At 49.8% G+C, this 16,498-nt stretch overlaps 2 protein-coding genes across 2 annotated transcripts in view; both read right to left on the bottom strand.

Annotated features, from left to right (window-relative positions):
- The window catches only part of SPATS2 (spermatogenesis associated serine rich 2), a 140,684-nt gene extending 127,390 nt beyond the window's left edge, over positions 1 to 13,294 (bottom strand). Inside the window, exon 1 of the mRNA XM_040978705.1 lies at positions 13,208 to 13,294. The gene's annotated coding sequence lies outside the window, so the exon portion shown is untranslated. The remainder of the gene's footprint in view (positions 1 to 13,207) is intronic.
- Positions 12,920 to 16,498, bottom strand: part of DNAJC22 (DnaJ heat shock protein family (Hsp40) member C22) — a 39,813-nt gene continuing 36,234 nt past the window's right edge. The window contains exons 3-4 of the mRNA XM_040977706.1: positions 13,745 to 13,860; positions 12,920 to 13,653 (exon numbers count right to left, since the gene is read on the bottom strand). Coding sequence (XP_040833640.1) covers positions 12,920 to 13,653; positions 13,745 to 13,860 — 850 coding nt within the window. The remainder of the gene's footprint in view (positions 13,654 to 13,744; positions 13,861 to 16,498) is intronic.

Here is a 16,498-nt window from a genome sequence, read left to right as displayed (position 1 = left end):
ACTGCAACACCCATTGGTTCCAGTGGAAGTTGGGAATGAAAACAGAACCAACCCAGCAATTGCAACTACCAGCTGATCGCCGGGGAGATGGACCGTGCCGGGCCCTGTGTTTGCTAAAACACACAAGGGCCCGGCACGGTGGCGCAGTGGTTAAGGTCCTCACCTTGCACGCCCGGGATCCCATATGGGCGCCGGTTCTATCCCGGCAGCCCCGCTTCCCTTCCAGCTCCCTGCTTGTGGCCTGGGAAAGCAGTCGAGGACGGCCCAAAGCTTTGGGACCCTGCACCCACGTGGGAGACCCGGAAGAGGCTCCTGGCTTCGGATCGGCATAGCATCGGCCGTTGCACTCACTTGGGGAGTGAATCATCGGACGGAAGGTCTTCCTCTCTGTCTCTCCTCTCTGTATATTCGCCTTTCCAATAAAAATAAAATAATAATAATAAAAATAAATCTTTAAAAAAAAATAAAACACACAAGAACCTGGTCTGGGAACACCTCAGACGAAGTTTCTTTGGGGATTTCCCTAATCCAAAGGCCAGACACAGAACCCTAACCAAGAAAAGACAGAAGACCGAACAAGTCAATCAACCACCTCAGCCAGCTGTATGTAGGCAGCGAAATACTGGGCAAATGGAGACTCTAAGATGGACTATGTCAATCAGTGGATTCTTCAAAGACCTCATCGTGCTCGGAGTGGCAAGACTCGCAGTGATTCTTAACTGGTGAACTATCAAAACGTCTTGAGCAAGTATCTCATAGCATGCCCCACATGTGGAACCTGGAGTGGGTGGGAAACTGTATGGGGCTTCTCCCTCAATATCCCCCTTTACCTCAGATACATGATTGAAACAATATGGAAATAATAGTCTGACCCACTTTCCTATAGCCCTTCAACCTTTTTACCCTAATTAACTATGTAAAGATTGTCAAGGATATAACAAAATTAATTAATTAATTAAATAGTAGGTTCTGGGCCAGGCGCCTTGGCCTAGAGGCTAAGGTCCTCGCCTTGAACATGCCGGGATCCCATATGGGCACCAGTTCTAACCCCGGCAGCTCCACTTCCCATCCAGCTCCCTGCTTGTGGCCTGGGAAGGCAGTTGAGGATGGGCCAAAGCCTTGGGACTTTGCACCCGTGTGGGAGACCTGGAAGAGACCCCTGGCTCCTGGCTTTGGATCGGCACAGCACCAGCCGTCATACTCACTCGGGGAGTGATTTTTCGGACGGAAGATCTTCCTCTGTCTCTCCTCCTCTCTGTATATCTGACTTTGTAATAAAAATAAAATAAATCTCTAAAAAAATAAATAAATAAATAAATAAACCTCACCTTGAACACGCCAGGATCCTATATGGGCACCAGTTCATATCCCGGGTACTCTATTTCCCTTCTGGCTCCCTGTTTGTGGCCATGGAAGCAGTGGTGGATGGCCAAAGCCTTGGGACCCTGCACTCACATGGGAGACCTGGAAGAAGCTCCAGGCTGTTAGCTTCAAACTGGCTCAGTTCCAGGCATTGCACCTACTTGGCAAGTGAACCAGTGGATGGAAAATACTTTCTCTCTCTCTGTAATTCTGACTTTCCAATAAAGTAAATAAATTTTTAGAAAGGAAGAAAAGAAGGGAGGGAGGCAGGGAAGGAGGAAGGGAAGTGGAGGGAGAGAAAGAGGAAGAGAGAGAGGGAGGGGAGGAGAGAGAGAGGGGGGAGAGAGGGAGAAATGGAAGGAAGGAAGGAAGGGAGGAAGGAAGGAAGGGCGGGCAGGCAGAATAGGATAAGACAGACTATATTCCCCTCCCGGTTCTGAAGCAGTAGGAGTTACCTTCCCTCCCCCTCACACCACAGTGCCTGGGAAGGGGCAAGTGTGCTTGTTTCTCACAGAACTCCCAAATCAATCGTCCTCCGTCTTCTCTAAAACAAACCAACTCTGCCTTGAAGATGCTACAAGAGCTCCAACTGGGCCAGAGTCGTGGCAGGGCAGGTAAAGCTGCCACTTGCAACGTCTGCATGCCATCTGGGCTCTGTCTTATATCCTGCTGCTCCACTTCTGATCCAGCTCCCTACTAAGGACCTAGGAATCGCAGTGCAAGTTGACTCAAGTACTTGGGCCCCTGCTGCCCACACAGAAGTTCCTGGCTTCAGTCTGGCCCGGCCCTGGTGAGTGCAGCACCCAGGGATGAGGCAAACAATGGGAGGTGTCTCTTTCTCTTTCTCTCTCCTGGTCTCTCATTGTCTTGCTCTCTTTCAAATACATAAATAAATCTTCAAAAAAAGTCAGAACTTTGACCAAGCTTATAATTCTAAGTCATCTTAGGTCTCAGTGCTTTCACAGCTAACCCTCCCAACACCCTGCTTCCCTGAATTCCCACATGGTTGTTAAATTTCTCACCTCCAATGAGCTTGTCTACCCACACAAGACCAATTCCTGCCTGCCAATGACATGCGCTCAGTCTCCGTACCCTAACTCAACAGCCTTTGATCCCACCAAGACTCTCCTGCCTCGCCGCCTCCTATTAGCCACTTCCTGTCTTCCCACCTCTCCTATCTGATTCAAACTGCACACTATTTTGCAATCACTCCCTCACATATAGCTCCTTCCCCCTGCCCTTCTTCAACCACCTTGGCAAAACCTGTCCATGGTTAGATCACTCCCTCGCACAATCCTGCAGCTGAAGTGATAGAGAGAAAAAACATACTGGTTGATCTCACTCTAATTTCATCCCCACAAACCTCAGGGGGCCCTTAACACCACTGGTAAAAACATACATTATTTCTCTAGGGCAACCAGTCTCCCAGATAACAATTTCCCATCTTCTCTCTCCACAAACCTCATCGCTTCCTTCCCATTTTCACTCTCAGGTGGCCACTTCACTTCCTAATTCTCGATGGACTTGAAAACAATCAGAGAAAAAGTTTTACCAACTCCCACTGCCAAATCAAAACACCTACTTGATGGGTGTTTTTGACATATATTTTGAAGATTAAATGAACAGGAATTGGAGGCCCAGTTAACATAGGGTGTAAGAGAAAGGAGTCGAATGACTTTTAGATCTTTGCTCAGAATTCACCCTCAAGCAGGCCTCTCCTTATGTTTCTATCTGCCTCTTTCTCTCCCCCTCACACAGTTACATTTTCAAGGTCTCCTTTTCCATTTTCCTATTCTGAATTTTTTGTTGTTATTTGACAATAATAGTTATCATTATCAAATATTACATATTTACTCTCACTTAGTATTTGCTTCCCTACTACAGGACTGAACCAGGCTAGAAGTTTTAGCCTGGGGCCACCACCTACAGGGTCGGCATCCCATAGAGGCACCAGATGGAGTCCCAGCTGCTCTGCTTCCAACCCGGCTCCCTGTTTACACACCCAGGAGAGCAGCACAACAAGACGCGAGTCATTGTGACCCTGTATCCATGTCAAAGATCTGACAGGCTTCTGGCTACGACCTTCAGCTTGGCCCAGCCCCCGCTGTTATGACCATTTGGGGAGTAAAGAAAATAGTGCACTTTCTCAATCACCGTAACTGCCTTTACCATAAATAAAACTTTAAAAAACAAATTACCCTGAATTCACTCCTATGTACGCAAGAGACTATAGGTCTAAATAACCTTTATTAAAGATGAAAGAGGGACTGGCGCTATTCTTCCACCTCTGAGCACTGAAACCCTATACGGTGCTGGCTCGTGTTGGCAGTTCCTTCACTTCCCATCCAGCTCCTTGCTTGTGGCCTGGGAAAGCAGTCCAGGACGGCCCAAAGCCTCGGAACCCTGTACCCATGTGGGAGACCTGGATGGGTTCCTGGCTCCTGGCTTTGGATCGGTTCAGCTCCGGCCGTTGCGTCCCCTCAGGGAGTGAATCATCAGACAGATCTTCCTTTCTGTCTTTCCTCTCTGTATATCTGCCTTTCCAATAAAAATAATAAATCTGAAATTTTTTAAAAAAAAGAAGAAAACTGGCACAGAGAAATTAAATGATGAAAACCAGAGGAGTAGAGAGGAGAATAGAGATCCAAAGCCTTAATGTTTACCTAATGCCTGTACTGTTAACTAACACGTTATACAACTTCCCTATTTTAATGAAAAATTAAAGGAAAATACTGGCAATATTACGCATAGTCATCTTGACTAGACTAGCAGTACCTACTTGATCACAAGTAACACCACACAGGCATCAAAACCTCAGTGACCAAGCCAGTTAATGATACACTTGGGCTATCACACACTGGAAATGATTAGCCAGTAGAGTGTGAAAGAAGTTTGTGTTCTCAGCTCTACTAACCCAAGCAAAAATGTACTCACATAAAAACTGGCTGTAAATCTATTTAATCTCGCGAAGGTGTTAGAATGTCAGGCAACAAGTGATCAGGATGAAGGTACAAAGAGCCCTGCTTTATAAGGCACTTCTCCTACTTCATTCAGGCTGGTTTACCAAACATACTTTCAGTAATCACTGCTGTATTGTTCCTTGTTGTATTGTACAGCCCATAGTCAAGTTCATAGGATCCCAGGATCACTGTAACAGTAAACAAATAATAACAAATAACAAACAAACAAATAGCAACTTCTAAAGTTCCTACCTGTTAGGTTTGCATTGTGGCACAGCAAGTTAAGTCACCACTTGCAACGTCCAATCCAGCTCTCTGCTAGCGCAGCTGGGGCAAGCTACAGCAGCCCTGTATCCACCAGTGGGAGACCAGATGCAATCCGCACCTCAGCTTTGCCTCCACCAGGTTGGCCTCTGGCCATTCGCAAAGTGAACAATTCATGGAAAATCACTCACTCTCGCTCTCTCTCTCTCCCTCTGTATCTACCTCTTCCTCCCTCCCTCTCTACCATTCTGCCTTTCAAATAAAACCTGAAAAAAGAAAAAGGCTCCTACATAAAATGCAACTTTTCAGAAGTGACAGAGATGAAAGCAACTAAGTGCTTTTTAAAGCCCTATCAACCACTTAGATGACAATTTCCAAAAACCTACTGTGTGCCGACTAGTTAGAACAAAATATCACAACTTGGCCTCACTGTTCTGTGGCGACTGTCCACAAAGCACTCAGGAACAATCCTTCAACTTCCTGCATGCCACATCACAGACGAATCCTGCCGTTTTTGCCAAAGCTGATGAAGCCTTCCTGGATGAGACGCTGGTACAGAATGGGCAGGCAGGCCACGAAGGCAACGTCCTATCAAGTCGTGCGACAACGAACCAGGGAGCAGAAGAGTCACCCCGCCCACACACCAGGCCCATTCTGATCAGCTAAGAGCAGGCCAAGGGAACAAGCAGGGGGCACACCGCGCTGACGAGCCCTAACCAGAGTCCACGTGCATCATTTAAGGGAAAGCACTGCTCTACTAATGAAGGCAGCCTTAAGACGGCAACCACACAGACCATATGTACTCAAGACAGGAAGGACTGCCACTTTTACCAGCTGTCCTTACAGGCCTGTCCAGCTCAATGAAAAGTAGCATTGCAGCACCTTCAGGTACAGAAGACACACTCACTCACCTCTCCTCACTCAGCCACAAGCTTACAGAGATATTTCAAACTGTGGCCAACCTGGGCCAGTCTCGTGATGCAGCGGGAGTCCAGGCCTTCAATGCCAGTAGCCATATGGGAGCAGTTTCAAGTCACAGCTAACGCATCAGGGAAAGCAGGGGAGGACGGCCCAGTGCTTAGGTCCTCATGCCCCGTGGGAGACCCAGAAGCTACTGGCTTTGGTCATGGCAGCTGCAGCCATTTGGGGAGTGAACCAACAATGGAAACATCACTCGCGCTCTCCCTCGCTTTCAGTAACTCTGCTTTTCAAATAAAATAAATATTTTTTTTAAAGTATGTAAAACATAAAAAGTTTACTTGTAGAGCCAGTATGATGGCTCAATAGCTAAATCCTCATCTTGCAAGCACTGGGATCCCATATGGGTGCCAGTTTGTTTCCTGGCTGCTTCACTTCCCATCCAGCTCCGTGCTTGTGGCCTGTGAAAGCAGTGGAGGACGGCCAAAGCCTTGGGACCCTGCACCCAGGTGGGAGACCCACAGATCTAGGCTCCTGGCTTTGGATTGCCTCAGCTCCAGTTTGGGGAGTGAACCAGCAGATGGAAGATCTTTCTATCTCGCCTTCTCTCCATAAATCCAATACCTTTCCAATAAAATAAATAAATCTTTCAAAAAAAAAGTCTGCACGTAAAACATTTTGAAAGCCATGGATATTTTTTTTTTCATTCTGTACACTTCCCTGACATTTTGAACCTCTTTCACATGACGGCCATCACAAACCTCCTTCTCAATCCCAATATCCTGAACCCACCCACTCTAAGCACACAGACACCCCACAGCTGGTAAGCACACATCCCACAATCTCACTGATGTTACATTGCTCCCGATTATCAGCACCTCAAGGTAGTTATTTAAGGTTTGGACCAGTACAAATCCCTATGTGAGCCCTGGAAATCCCCCTCACCCTCCGACGTGTGCCTAACCATGAATTGGTCACAGCAGGATAACTGAAGGGTAACTGGAAAAGCCTAAATCCTCAGACCTAGCAGAGTGCTGCCAAAACCTGTGTGGATCCATGCAAGCAGCGATGTCTACAAACCACCGTGGGAGCTGTGTACGTGAAGAGTAAGTGCTGGCTTTGGACCAAGCCTTAACATTCAACAACCTAAAGATAAAGGATTGGAGGCTGGCACTGTGGGATAGCAGGTGAAGCTGTGTCTGCAAGGCTGGAATCCCACACAGACACCAGTTTGGGTCCCAGCCGCTCCACTTCCAATCCACTCCATGTGAATGTGCCTAGGAAAGCAGAAGATGGCCCATGTGCTTGGGCCCTCACACCCACATGGAAGCAGCTCCTGACTTCGACCTGGTCCAGTCGCAGCCACTACGGCCATTTGCGGAAAGAACCAGCAGATGGAAGACCTCTTTCAGCGTCTCTGCCTTTCAAACACATAAAAAAATTACTTTTTTTTATAAAAGGTGTCTACAACCTCAAATCTTGAGTGATGTTTCAGTATTAATTCAACTGACTGGCAGCTGGCACCTGCTTGATACGCTCGCATTTAAAGCAAATAGCAGGCAAGCTTCTCTCAATGAAGAAAGGATACAGAAGTTCGATGTGACCAGCACCTCATACTACCTGTGAAATACTTTTACATGAAAAAAAGTACGCTGAGTTTCAACAGAAGGTAGAGAATCCTGAAAATACACTACTGACCAAGTTTTCAGACACACACAATATTCTTAAGCCCGTCAGTCACACTGCATGGGTGACTAAGATGATGTGTGTCAAACAGCTCCTTCCACACTGGGTACACGAACACTGGGGAAAACTCTTTCTCAATCATTTCCACTCCAAGTGTCCTGCAACAGAAGATGCTTCTGCAGTAAAAATAAATAAATCTAAAAAAAGAAGACAGGAAGCAGAAAGGTGGTTGTCAGGGTGTGAGCGGGGAGAGAAGAAGAAGTTACTGCATATGCAGTACAGGGCTAAGGTTCTCAGGAGGATGGCAATAATGCCTGAAGGGAATAGGAATGTAAGGAATGCTATGGGCCATTGAGTCATGCACATAAAAGTGGTTACAATAATAAAAGTAAACACATCTTGTTATGTACATTTTATAATACACAAGAAACTGGGGCTGGTGCCGAGGTGTAGCACACTAATCCTCCATCGCAGCACCACATCAATATGGGCATCAGATCGTATCCCAGCTGTTCTACTTCCCTTCCAGCTCCCCGCTAGTGGATTAGGAAAGCTAAAGATGGCTCAAGTTCCTGGGCTTCTGCACTCACATAGGAGACCTGGAGGAAGCTCCCAGCTGTAGCTCAGCCCAGCTCAGCTCAGCTCAGCTCAGCTCAGCTCAGCTCGGCCCAACCCAGCCCAGCTCAGTGCAGCCCAGCTCGGCCCAGCCCAGCCCAGCTCGGCCCAGCTCAGTGCAGCCCAGCCCAGCCCAGCCCAGCTCAGCCCAGCTCAACCCAGCTCAATCCAGCTCGACTCTGCTCAGCTCGGCTCAGCTTAGCTCAGCCCAGCCCAGCCCAGCTCAGCCCAGCCCAGCTCGGCCCAGCCCAGCTCTGCCGGTGCAGCCATTTGAAAGTGAACCAGCAGATGAAAGATATGTCTCTGTCTCTCTCTCCTTCTTCCACTCCTTCTTTCTATAAATCTGCCCCCTTTTTTTAAGCTTTATTTATTTTTATTGCAAAGTCAGATTTAGATAGAAGGACACACAGAGAGGAAGATCTTCTACCACCCATTCACTCCCCAAGTGACTACAATGGCCAGAGCTAAGCTGATCTGAAGAAAGCAGCCAAGAGCCAGGAGCCTCTTCTGGGTCTCCCACACAAGCACAGGGTCCCAAGGCTTTGGGCCGCCCTCAACTGCTTTCCCAGGCCATAAGCAGGGAGCTGGATGGGAAGTGGGGCTGCCGGGATTAGAACCGGCGCCAGTATAGGATACTAATGCATGCAAAGTGAGGACTTTAGCCACTAGGCTACTGTGCCAGGTCCTAAATTTGCCCTTTGAATAAAAACAAATAAATCTTTAAAAGTGTGAGGAGAAGGGCTAGGGAGTTGGCACAGCAGTAAGGCACTCCTCAGGATGTCCATATCCTTTTTCGGATGCCTGGGTTGAGTTTTGGCTCTGCTCCCAATTCTAGCTCTATGCACCACTGCATGCAGCAAGTAACAGCTCGAGCACCTGGGTTGCCGTCACCCACATGGGAGAGCCAAGTTAAATTCCACACTCGGCCCAGCAAAGTGGCCTAGCAGCTAAAGTGCTCCCCTTGAATGCGCCAAGATCCCATGTGGGCGCCGGTTCTAATCCCAGCAGCTCCACTTCCCACCCAGCTCCCTGCCTATGGCCTGGGAAAGCAGTTGAGGACGGCCCAAAGTCTTGGGACCCTGCACCTACATGGGAGACCCAGAGGAGGTTCCTGGCTCCTGGCTTCAGACTGGCGCCATGCCGGTGTTGCGGTCACTTAGGGAGTGAATCATCGGACGGAAGATCTTCCTCTCTCTCTCTCCTCCTCTCTGTATATCTGACTTTGCAATAAAAATAAATAAATCTTTAAAAAAAAAAAAAAGATCCACACTCAATTCCACCTCACCCAGCCCTGAACGTTGCCAGTATGTGTGTGATGAACCAATAAACAGAAGATCTCCTTCTCTCTGACAAAATAAAAATAATTTTAAAAAATAAATAAACATAGAGCTTGGAACACTCACACTTCGCTGTCATCATCAAGTTTAAATAACTTACCTTTTTTCTCAGAGATTTATTTATTTTTATTGGAAAGTCAAGATATACAGAGAGGAGGAGAGATAGAGAGAGGAAGATCTTCTGTCTGATGACTCACTCCCCAAGTGACCGCAACGGTTGGAGCTGAGCCAATCCAAAGCCAGGAGCCAGGAGTCTCTTCCTCCAAGTCTCCCACATGGGCGCAGGGTCCCAAGGCTTTGGGCCGTCCTCAACTGCTTTCCCAGGCCACAGGCAGGGAGCTGGATGGGAAGTGGAGCTGCCGGGATTAGAACCGGTGCCCATATGAAATCCTGACATATTCAAGACGAGGACTTTAACCACTAAGCCACTGTGCCAGGCCCAAATGCCTTACCTTTTTATTTTTTAAATTACATTTGATTTTATAACAGTTTCATAGGCTCTGGCATTCCCCCAACCCCTCCCAATACCCTCCCCCCATGGTGGATTTCTCTACCTAGTTGCAGTATAACAGTTCAAATCCAATCCTCATTCTTTCATTGCAAGCATATACTTTGCATAGAGTCCAGCATCTTATTGTCCAGATAAGTTCAACAGTTTCTTGGGCACACCATCTCTGGTCTGAAGCAAATGCCTTACCTTTAACACCAAGATCTCAGACTAGAGGTCAGAGTCTGGTCGGAGTTAAGGTCCCCCGCTCAACTGCGACACCTATATACCACAATGAAATGCCTGGGTTCAGATCCCAGGTCCACTAAAATTTCTGGCTTCCTGTTAATGTAAAGCTGGGGCGTAGCAGGTAAGAAACTGAGTCCTTGGCACACATGTGGGAAACCAGCTCCCAAATCCACGAAGACATCTGGGGGGTAAAAGAGCCGACGTGACCTCTCTCTCTCTCTCTCTCTCTGCTCTCTCTAGCACACAAATTAAAAGAAACAAACAAAAAGCTCAGAAGGGGATGTGCCGTTTGTATGCTGCTGCTAAATATAGATATGAAAAACAGAATTAAACGAAATTTTGCTGAAAAAATTTAAAGCCATACAAAGAAAATGCATATTATAAAAATAAACTGTGAATTTCTAAAAATTTTTACATCGAAGTAAATTTATATAAAAAAAAAAAAAAGTACTTGTTAGAATTGCAGAGGAAGAGACACAGATCTTGCATCGGCTGGTTCACTCCCCAAATGCCTGGAACATCCAGGGCCAGCCCAGGCCAGGGCCAGGGGCCAGGAGCTTCACCCAGGTCTCCCGTGTAGACGCAGGGTCCAAGCACTTGGCCATCCTCCACTGCTTTCCCAGGCACAGCAGGAGGAGCTGGATGGGAACTGGAAGAGCTAGCTCAAACTGGTATCTATACGGGATGTCACCGGTGGCTGGATGCACCACACCACAACGCTCGCTCCTAATATGATTTTTAAAAACATTTGTTTATTTTAAAGAAAGACAGAGAAACAGGAGAGACAGAGTAACAGAGAGCGCTTCCACCAACTGGTTCATTCACCCAAAGCCAGTAGCCAGGGCTGGGCCAGGCCAAAGCCACAAACTCCACTAGAAGGAGCATAGCAGGGATAGGAATCACACACCAATCACCCCAGTACTGGATGCCGGGATCCCAAGCAGCAATTCAACCCATTATGCAACATCAGTTGGCCGCAACAGAACTGCTAACGTCACAGGCTCTTCCTTCCAGTCCCCGGTGAAAACAGCAAACCTGAAATCGGCAGCTTGACTTAGACAAGCAAGGTGGATGTCAAAGAGCCACGTCCAGTTCCCAGTTTTAATATGGTGGGTCTACAGTGGAAAACTGCAAGCGGCAATTGAAGAGTATATACAAACTGAACTTTCATCGTGGCCGTTACTAACCAACTCCGTGCAAATTACTGAAGCCTCTGCTGAGAAACAGGGATAACCCAGTTTACTACGCAAAGCACCTCCAGCTGAGTCCTGTAGATGCAGAAAAAATGAAAACGTCACCCTCTCTTGTCATTCGCCAGTATCTATGAGCCCCTCAGCCCCAGGGGCTATGCTGTTATTTTTGGGCAATCACTGCTGGCACCTCCCTCCAGCCCCAGCTGTTTCCGTTCTGTTCAACTCCTGCTTTCTAGAAGCTGTTCATATTTAAAGGTAACAGTAGCACCAACGGAGCAGCAAGGGAGCCCTGAGCAGTCTTCGATTGTTGGCCAGGGTGAATTGATTTTGGCTTCACGACTGAAAGTTCTGACTTCTGCAGGCGAGCCACCTATGCAAAGCTTTTCGCTGAAAATTACATGTGCTCCCAGGACAGACCCTCAGCAAGAAGACACCCCTGGCTCCACTGTCAAGACCCCAGCTTTGTTAAATCACGGAACAATAAGCTGCCCCTAACTCTCCCCAACCTTCCTGTCCATCACTAATATCCTATCAGACCATCAACCAGTTCATGCTGCTTTGCTAACGACCAAGACAGTGGTGGAAGAAACAAGACAATCGACGGTAAAGCTCTGAAGACATTCCACAGAACCGGGTCTGAATTCAGCTTTATTCACCAGCTCAGTGAACCTGCTAAATTATTGAATCTCTTAAGTGACAGAAGAGAACATGGTGACCAGATCTTGTCAAACTTAGCACCTGGAGTAGTCCACAGGAAGTCAACAGGATCCCAACCAGGACTCTGCGCTCACTGCCGGCTTGGTTCAGTTTTGCACTGTTGGATTAATAACTTGGGGGCCTTTCTGAACTAAAACCTAACACTTCCATCTGAGCTTGAGCTGAGAAACACAAACTGATGAGTACCCAGAAAACTCAGATGAGTCAGCGAAACTCCATGCCTAACAAACGAAAAGCTTAACATGGGCTATTTATGAATACATAACTAGATTTTCAAAATCAGCAGTTTTCTATTTAGTGCCGTTCCAAATCTGGCCTGGACACCCAAGTGTTGAAGAAAGGCAAAACTCCTAACCCCACAAACACTTTCCCACCCACGCTCTCCAATCACCTTAACTCACACTGCAAGGGAAGACAAGCCTGGTCATTTGAAGCCAGCCTCAAGGAACAAACTCGGAGCAGATGGCACGAGCACATTTCTCGGGGACAACCTGCAATTCTCACAAAGTACAGACAACTCAGATTTTTGTCAAGGCTATCCACCGCCTTCCGGTCCAACCGAAAAGAAACGAGTTTCGGGTTCTCCCTCAAACACCCCTGAATCAAAGCAACACATATTTGGTGACCCGTCCTCTCCCACTTCAGGAACCCCAGGAAAACTATGTCCAACAACCTGCTAAAGAGAGAGGAAATAAATATTACAGGTAAGGCTTCATCAATGGTAAGCTAAATTCTTAAACTCTAAAAACAAAAAAAAAAAAAAAAAAAGAGAGAAGAAGAAAGAGAGAGAGAGAGAGAAATCTGGCCTGTGCTCCTCTGCAGAGGGAAAAAACCCGAGGGCAGGCAGATGCACTTTCTCTAAGAATCCGCCCGTCCTGGCTCCATCAGGGGAGCGGACTGAACTCTGCGCTCGCTCGCTCGCTCGCACGCCCCGATTCTGCTTTAATCCGAGCGCAAGCCGCCCCTGCTTTCTCGCTCTCCTTCTGTTGCTTTCCATCTCCCTCCTCCACGCAAACCCTTCTCCGTCCTGCGTTCTCAAACCCTACTAACGTCCCCCCATCCCTAAGGACCTCGGACGCCCACGCAGATGACCTTACACGCGGCCCCACGGCACGGCCAGTTCATTGTACTTCACACCGCCCCCCCCCCACGATCCATTCTTTCATTCTTTTCGCTCTCGCTCCTCGCTTCTTCAAACCCAGGACCCCGCTCGCACACCCTCACACGAGAGTCCCCCTCACGCCATTGTTCCGCGACCCCATCCTTCTGGAAACTCGCCCCCAACTCGGAGCCGGGGAGGTCGTCCGTCCCCACGGACCCCCGGGAGACCTCCCCACGCTCTCCTCTCCGCACCCCACCCCCCACAACTGTCCCTTCCCCCTTGCCCTCCCTGCACTCGGCGCCCCCTCGCAGCCTCACCGAGAGCCCGGCCGGACCCCGCCGCCGCCGCGTCCTCCCAGTTCCGGGCTCTGCGTCCCGGACGCTCCCGCGTCTGAGGGAGAGGAGAGCCGAGCCTCCGCCGCCCGCTCCGCCGCGGCCGCCGCGCTCCTCCCCGGCGCGCCCCGCCTCCACCGCCACCTTCCCCGCGTCGCCGCCGGGCCGGGCCGGGCGGCGGGCGGCGGCGAATCGCAGGCGCGGCTGGGGGGCCCCCCGAGCGCCCCGCGGATCCGCACCGGCTCCCTCACCGGGGCTCGAGCCGCCCGCCCCGCCCCGGAGCCCGCGCGAGTGCGCGCGCGCGGCCACCCGGCGCACGGGGCGCGTGCTCGAGGCCGTGGCCGCCGCCAACGGGCGCGCGGAGCAGGCCGGCGCGCCGGACACCTGGGAGCCGGCCGGTGTGTCGGGGGCCGCCGCCTCACGCGCCGAGGCTGCGGGTGTGGTCGGAGGTCGGAAGGGACCAAGGGGCAGAAGGGACAAGGGGGAGTGGGTGAATCGGGGAACGCTGGGAGACGAACGGACCGGGCCCGGAGATGCGGGCCGGCGCGGGGGATGGAGGAGGGGACGGGGGAAAGCGCGCGCGCCGGGAGCGAAGGGCCCGAGCGGGAACTGGCGGAAACAGCCGAAACTGCCCGGAGCTGGCCGAAGGCGGGTGGCGGGAGGGGAGCCTGCGCGCGGTGGGTCCTCTAGTCCAGGCCGCGGAGCGCTCTCTCGCCGGCCTCTGCAGCGCTGGCCACCCCACCCCGAGGACTCGCCAGCACCGTCCCCTCCATCTCCTTCTCGACCTGGCTTTTGTCCCCAAAGGCCGTTTGAGAGCGTCCCGCCGGCCAGCACCTGGACCGGGGGAGTCCTTGGAGGCCGCAGGGGCGTGGGTTTAGGGACTGGCTCCGGGTAACCTCGAGAGCGAATTGAAGGGTCCCTGCTCAAGTCGGTTCAGGGTTGGGTTTCTGATTTTCCCGCTGGCCACGAGCCTATGGCGGAATCTTTGAATCTTCCCGGCCAGAGCCCTCTCCAGTGCCTGTGTGTTTTCTGCAGGTGTGAGGGATAGGAAGGCCCCTTAGGAGGAGTTAGAAGCTGGGGTGTGAGTCAGCCTAGCAGGGATTCCTCAGGATCCGTCCCCACGTTTTTTAGCCCCTGAGGCCAAGAGTTGAGGGTAGAATGTGTGGCTTACACACCGCAAGCACACGTGGGGTTTCCACGCACTTACTGCTGCAGCCACTGCATGTATTGAATAGTATAGAAAAAGGTTAACTCATCTGATCCTGTGGCTTAAAGCTTTGCTTGGGGGAGGCGGGGTGTCCAAGAGTGGCCCTGGAACTGGGCCCCTGCCACCCACATGAGAGGCCCAGAGGAGGCACCTGACCTCTAGCTCCAGCCTGAACCTTCTGTTCTTTGGGGGTAAACCAGCAGATGGAAAATCCCTGTACCTGGCGTCTTTTTAAATAATAACTTCCTATTTTTGATGTTTATGTAATTGAGAAGGAGGCATGTCCATGTGGACCACTGATAAGGGTAGGTCAAGGAATAAGGGAGAAGTGGATGAGACGACTGCCTGCAATGTTTTGTTTTGTTTTGTTTTTTCTTTCTGTATCTGGGGAAAGAGAAGGAAAGAGGGCTGCTCCCAGTAGCCTAGCCTCATCCATACCCAGAAGTGGGGGACAGCTACCCAATTCCAGGGTCCCCGATGTAGAGCATGTTCTGAGGATACTGGTAGCTGCCTTTCAATAAATAAGTAAATCTTCAAAAAAAGGGGGGGAGGGGGCAGCACAGTGGCCTAGCAGCTAAAGTCCTCTTCCTGGAAGCACCAGGATCCCATATGGGCGCCAGTTCTAATCCCAACTGTCCTGCTTCCATCCAGCTCCCTGCTTGTGGCCTGGGAAAGCAGTCCAGGACGGCCCAAAACCTTGGGACCCTGCACCCATGTGGGAGACCTGGAAAAAGATCTGGGCTCCTGGCTTTGGATCAGCGTGGGTCCGGCCATTGTGGCCGCTTGGGGAATGAATCATCGGACAGAAGATCTTCCTCTCTGTCTCTTCTTCTTCTATATATCTGACTTTGCAATACAAATAAATAAATCTTAAATAAAAAAATAAAACTGGGTCCCGGCACAGTGTCCTAGAGGCTAAAGTCCTCACCTTGAACCTGCCAGGATCCCATGTGGGCACCGGTTCTAATCCCAGCAGCTCCACTTCCCATCCAGCTCCCTGCCTATGGCCTGGGAAAGCAGTTGAGGACGGCCCAAAGCCTTGGGACCCTGCACCTGGGTGGGAGACCTGGAAGAGGTTCCTGGTTTCCTGGCTTCGGATCGGCATAGCATTGGCCGTTGCGCTCACTTGGGGAGTGAATCATCGGATGGAAGATCTTCCTCTGTCTCTCCTCCTCTCTGTATATCTGCCTTTCCAATAAAAATAAATAAATCTTTAAAAAAAAAAAAGTTTTTTTTAAAAAAAACTGAGCCCATAAGACTCCCTTCCCCGTTAACACAATGCCTGATCTTATCTATTCCAGTGATATAATTTTCTTGTTTTGCCTTTAAGATTTTGTTGTTAACATTGGGAAAATCAGTCTAAGAGTGAGAAAGGGGGCGGAATCTCAGACTCTTCAGAATTGTATCATAAAATTCAAAATTTTAAATGAATATTTTTTTAATGTATTTTGTTACTGTTGTTTAAAAGATTAACAGAGATTTTTCATCCACTAGTTCACTCTCCAAGTGGCCATAACAGCCAGAGCTGAGCCAATCTGAAGCCAGGAGCTTCTTGCAGGTCTCCCACGTGGGTGCAGGATCCCCAGGCTCTGGACCGTCCTTGACTGCTTTCCCACACCACAAGCATGGAGCTAGAAAGGAAGTAGAGCAGCTGGGACACGAAGCAGCACCCAATACGGAATCCCGGTGCTTGCTACAAGGGGATTTAGCCACTGAGCCATCGCACCAGGCCCTCCAGCAATATAATTTAAACATCTAAATAAGCAGAGGACTAGGTCATCAAGCTAATTCAGGCACCGGACCTTGTGTCACTATTGACTCAAAGACTTAGACCATACCATTGAAATGTCTCTTCATTAAGTTGAGCTGAGTATCTATGGAGTGATATGTCGCGCCCACGTGTCTTACCGTCCAGCAATAAGACGCAGACGCGTGTGAAGTCTCCTGCGGTAAAATTTATTGTGCACACTAACATGAGGAAGGAAGCGCCGAACCCCGGCAGGCTTCTACTCTTATGTGCTGTCTGGCCCCGCCTCCGCCGATGATAGGTCGGCGTCATGATTACGCAG

The sequence above is a fragment of the Ochotona curzoniae genome, unplaced genomic scaffold, assembly GCF_017591425.1.
Source record: "Ochotona curzoniae isolate NIBS_2020 unplaced genomic scaffold, NIBS_Ocur_1.0 contig_1014, whole genome shotgun sequence".
NCBI classification, from domain to species: Eukaryota; Metazoa; Chordata; class Mammalia; order Lagomorpha; family Ochotonidae; genus Ochotona; species Ochotona curzoniae.
Note: the sequence above shows the minus strand (reverse complement) of the source record. Positions and strands in the feature narration are given on the sequence as shown.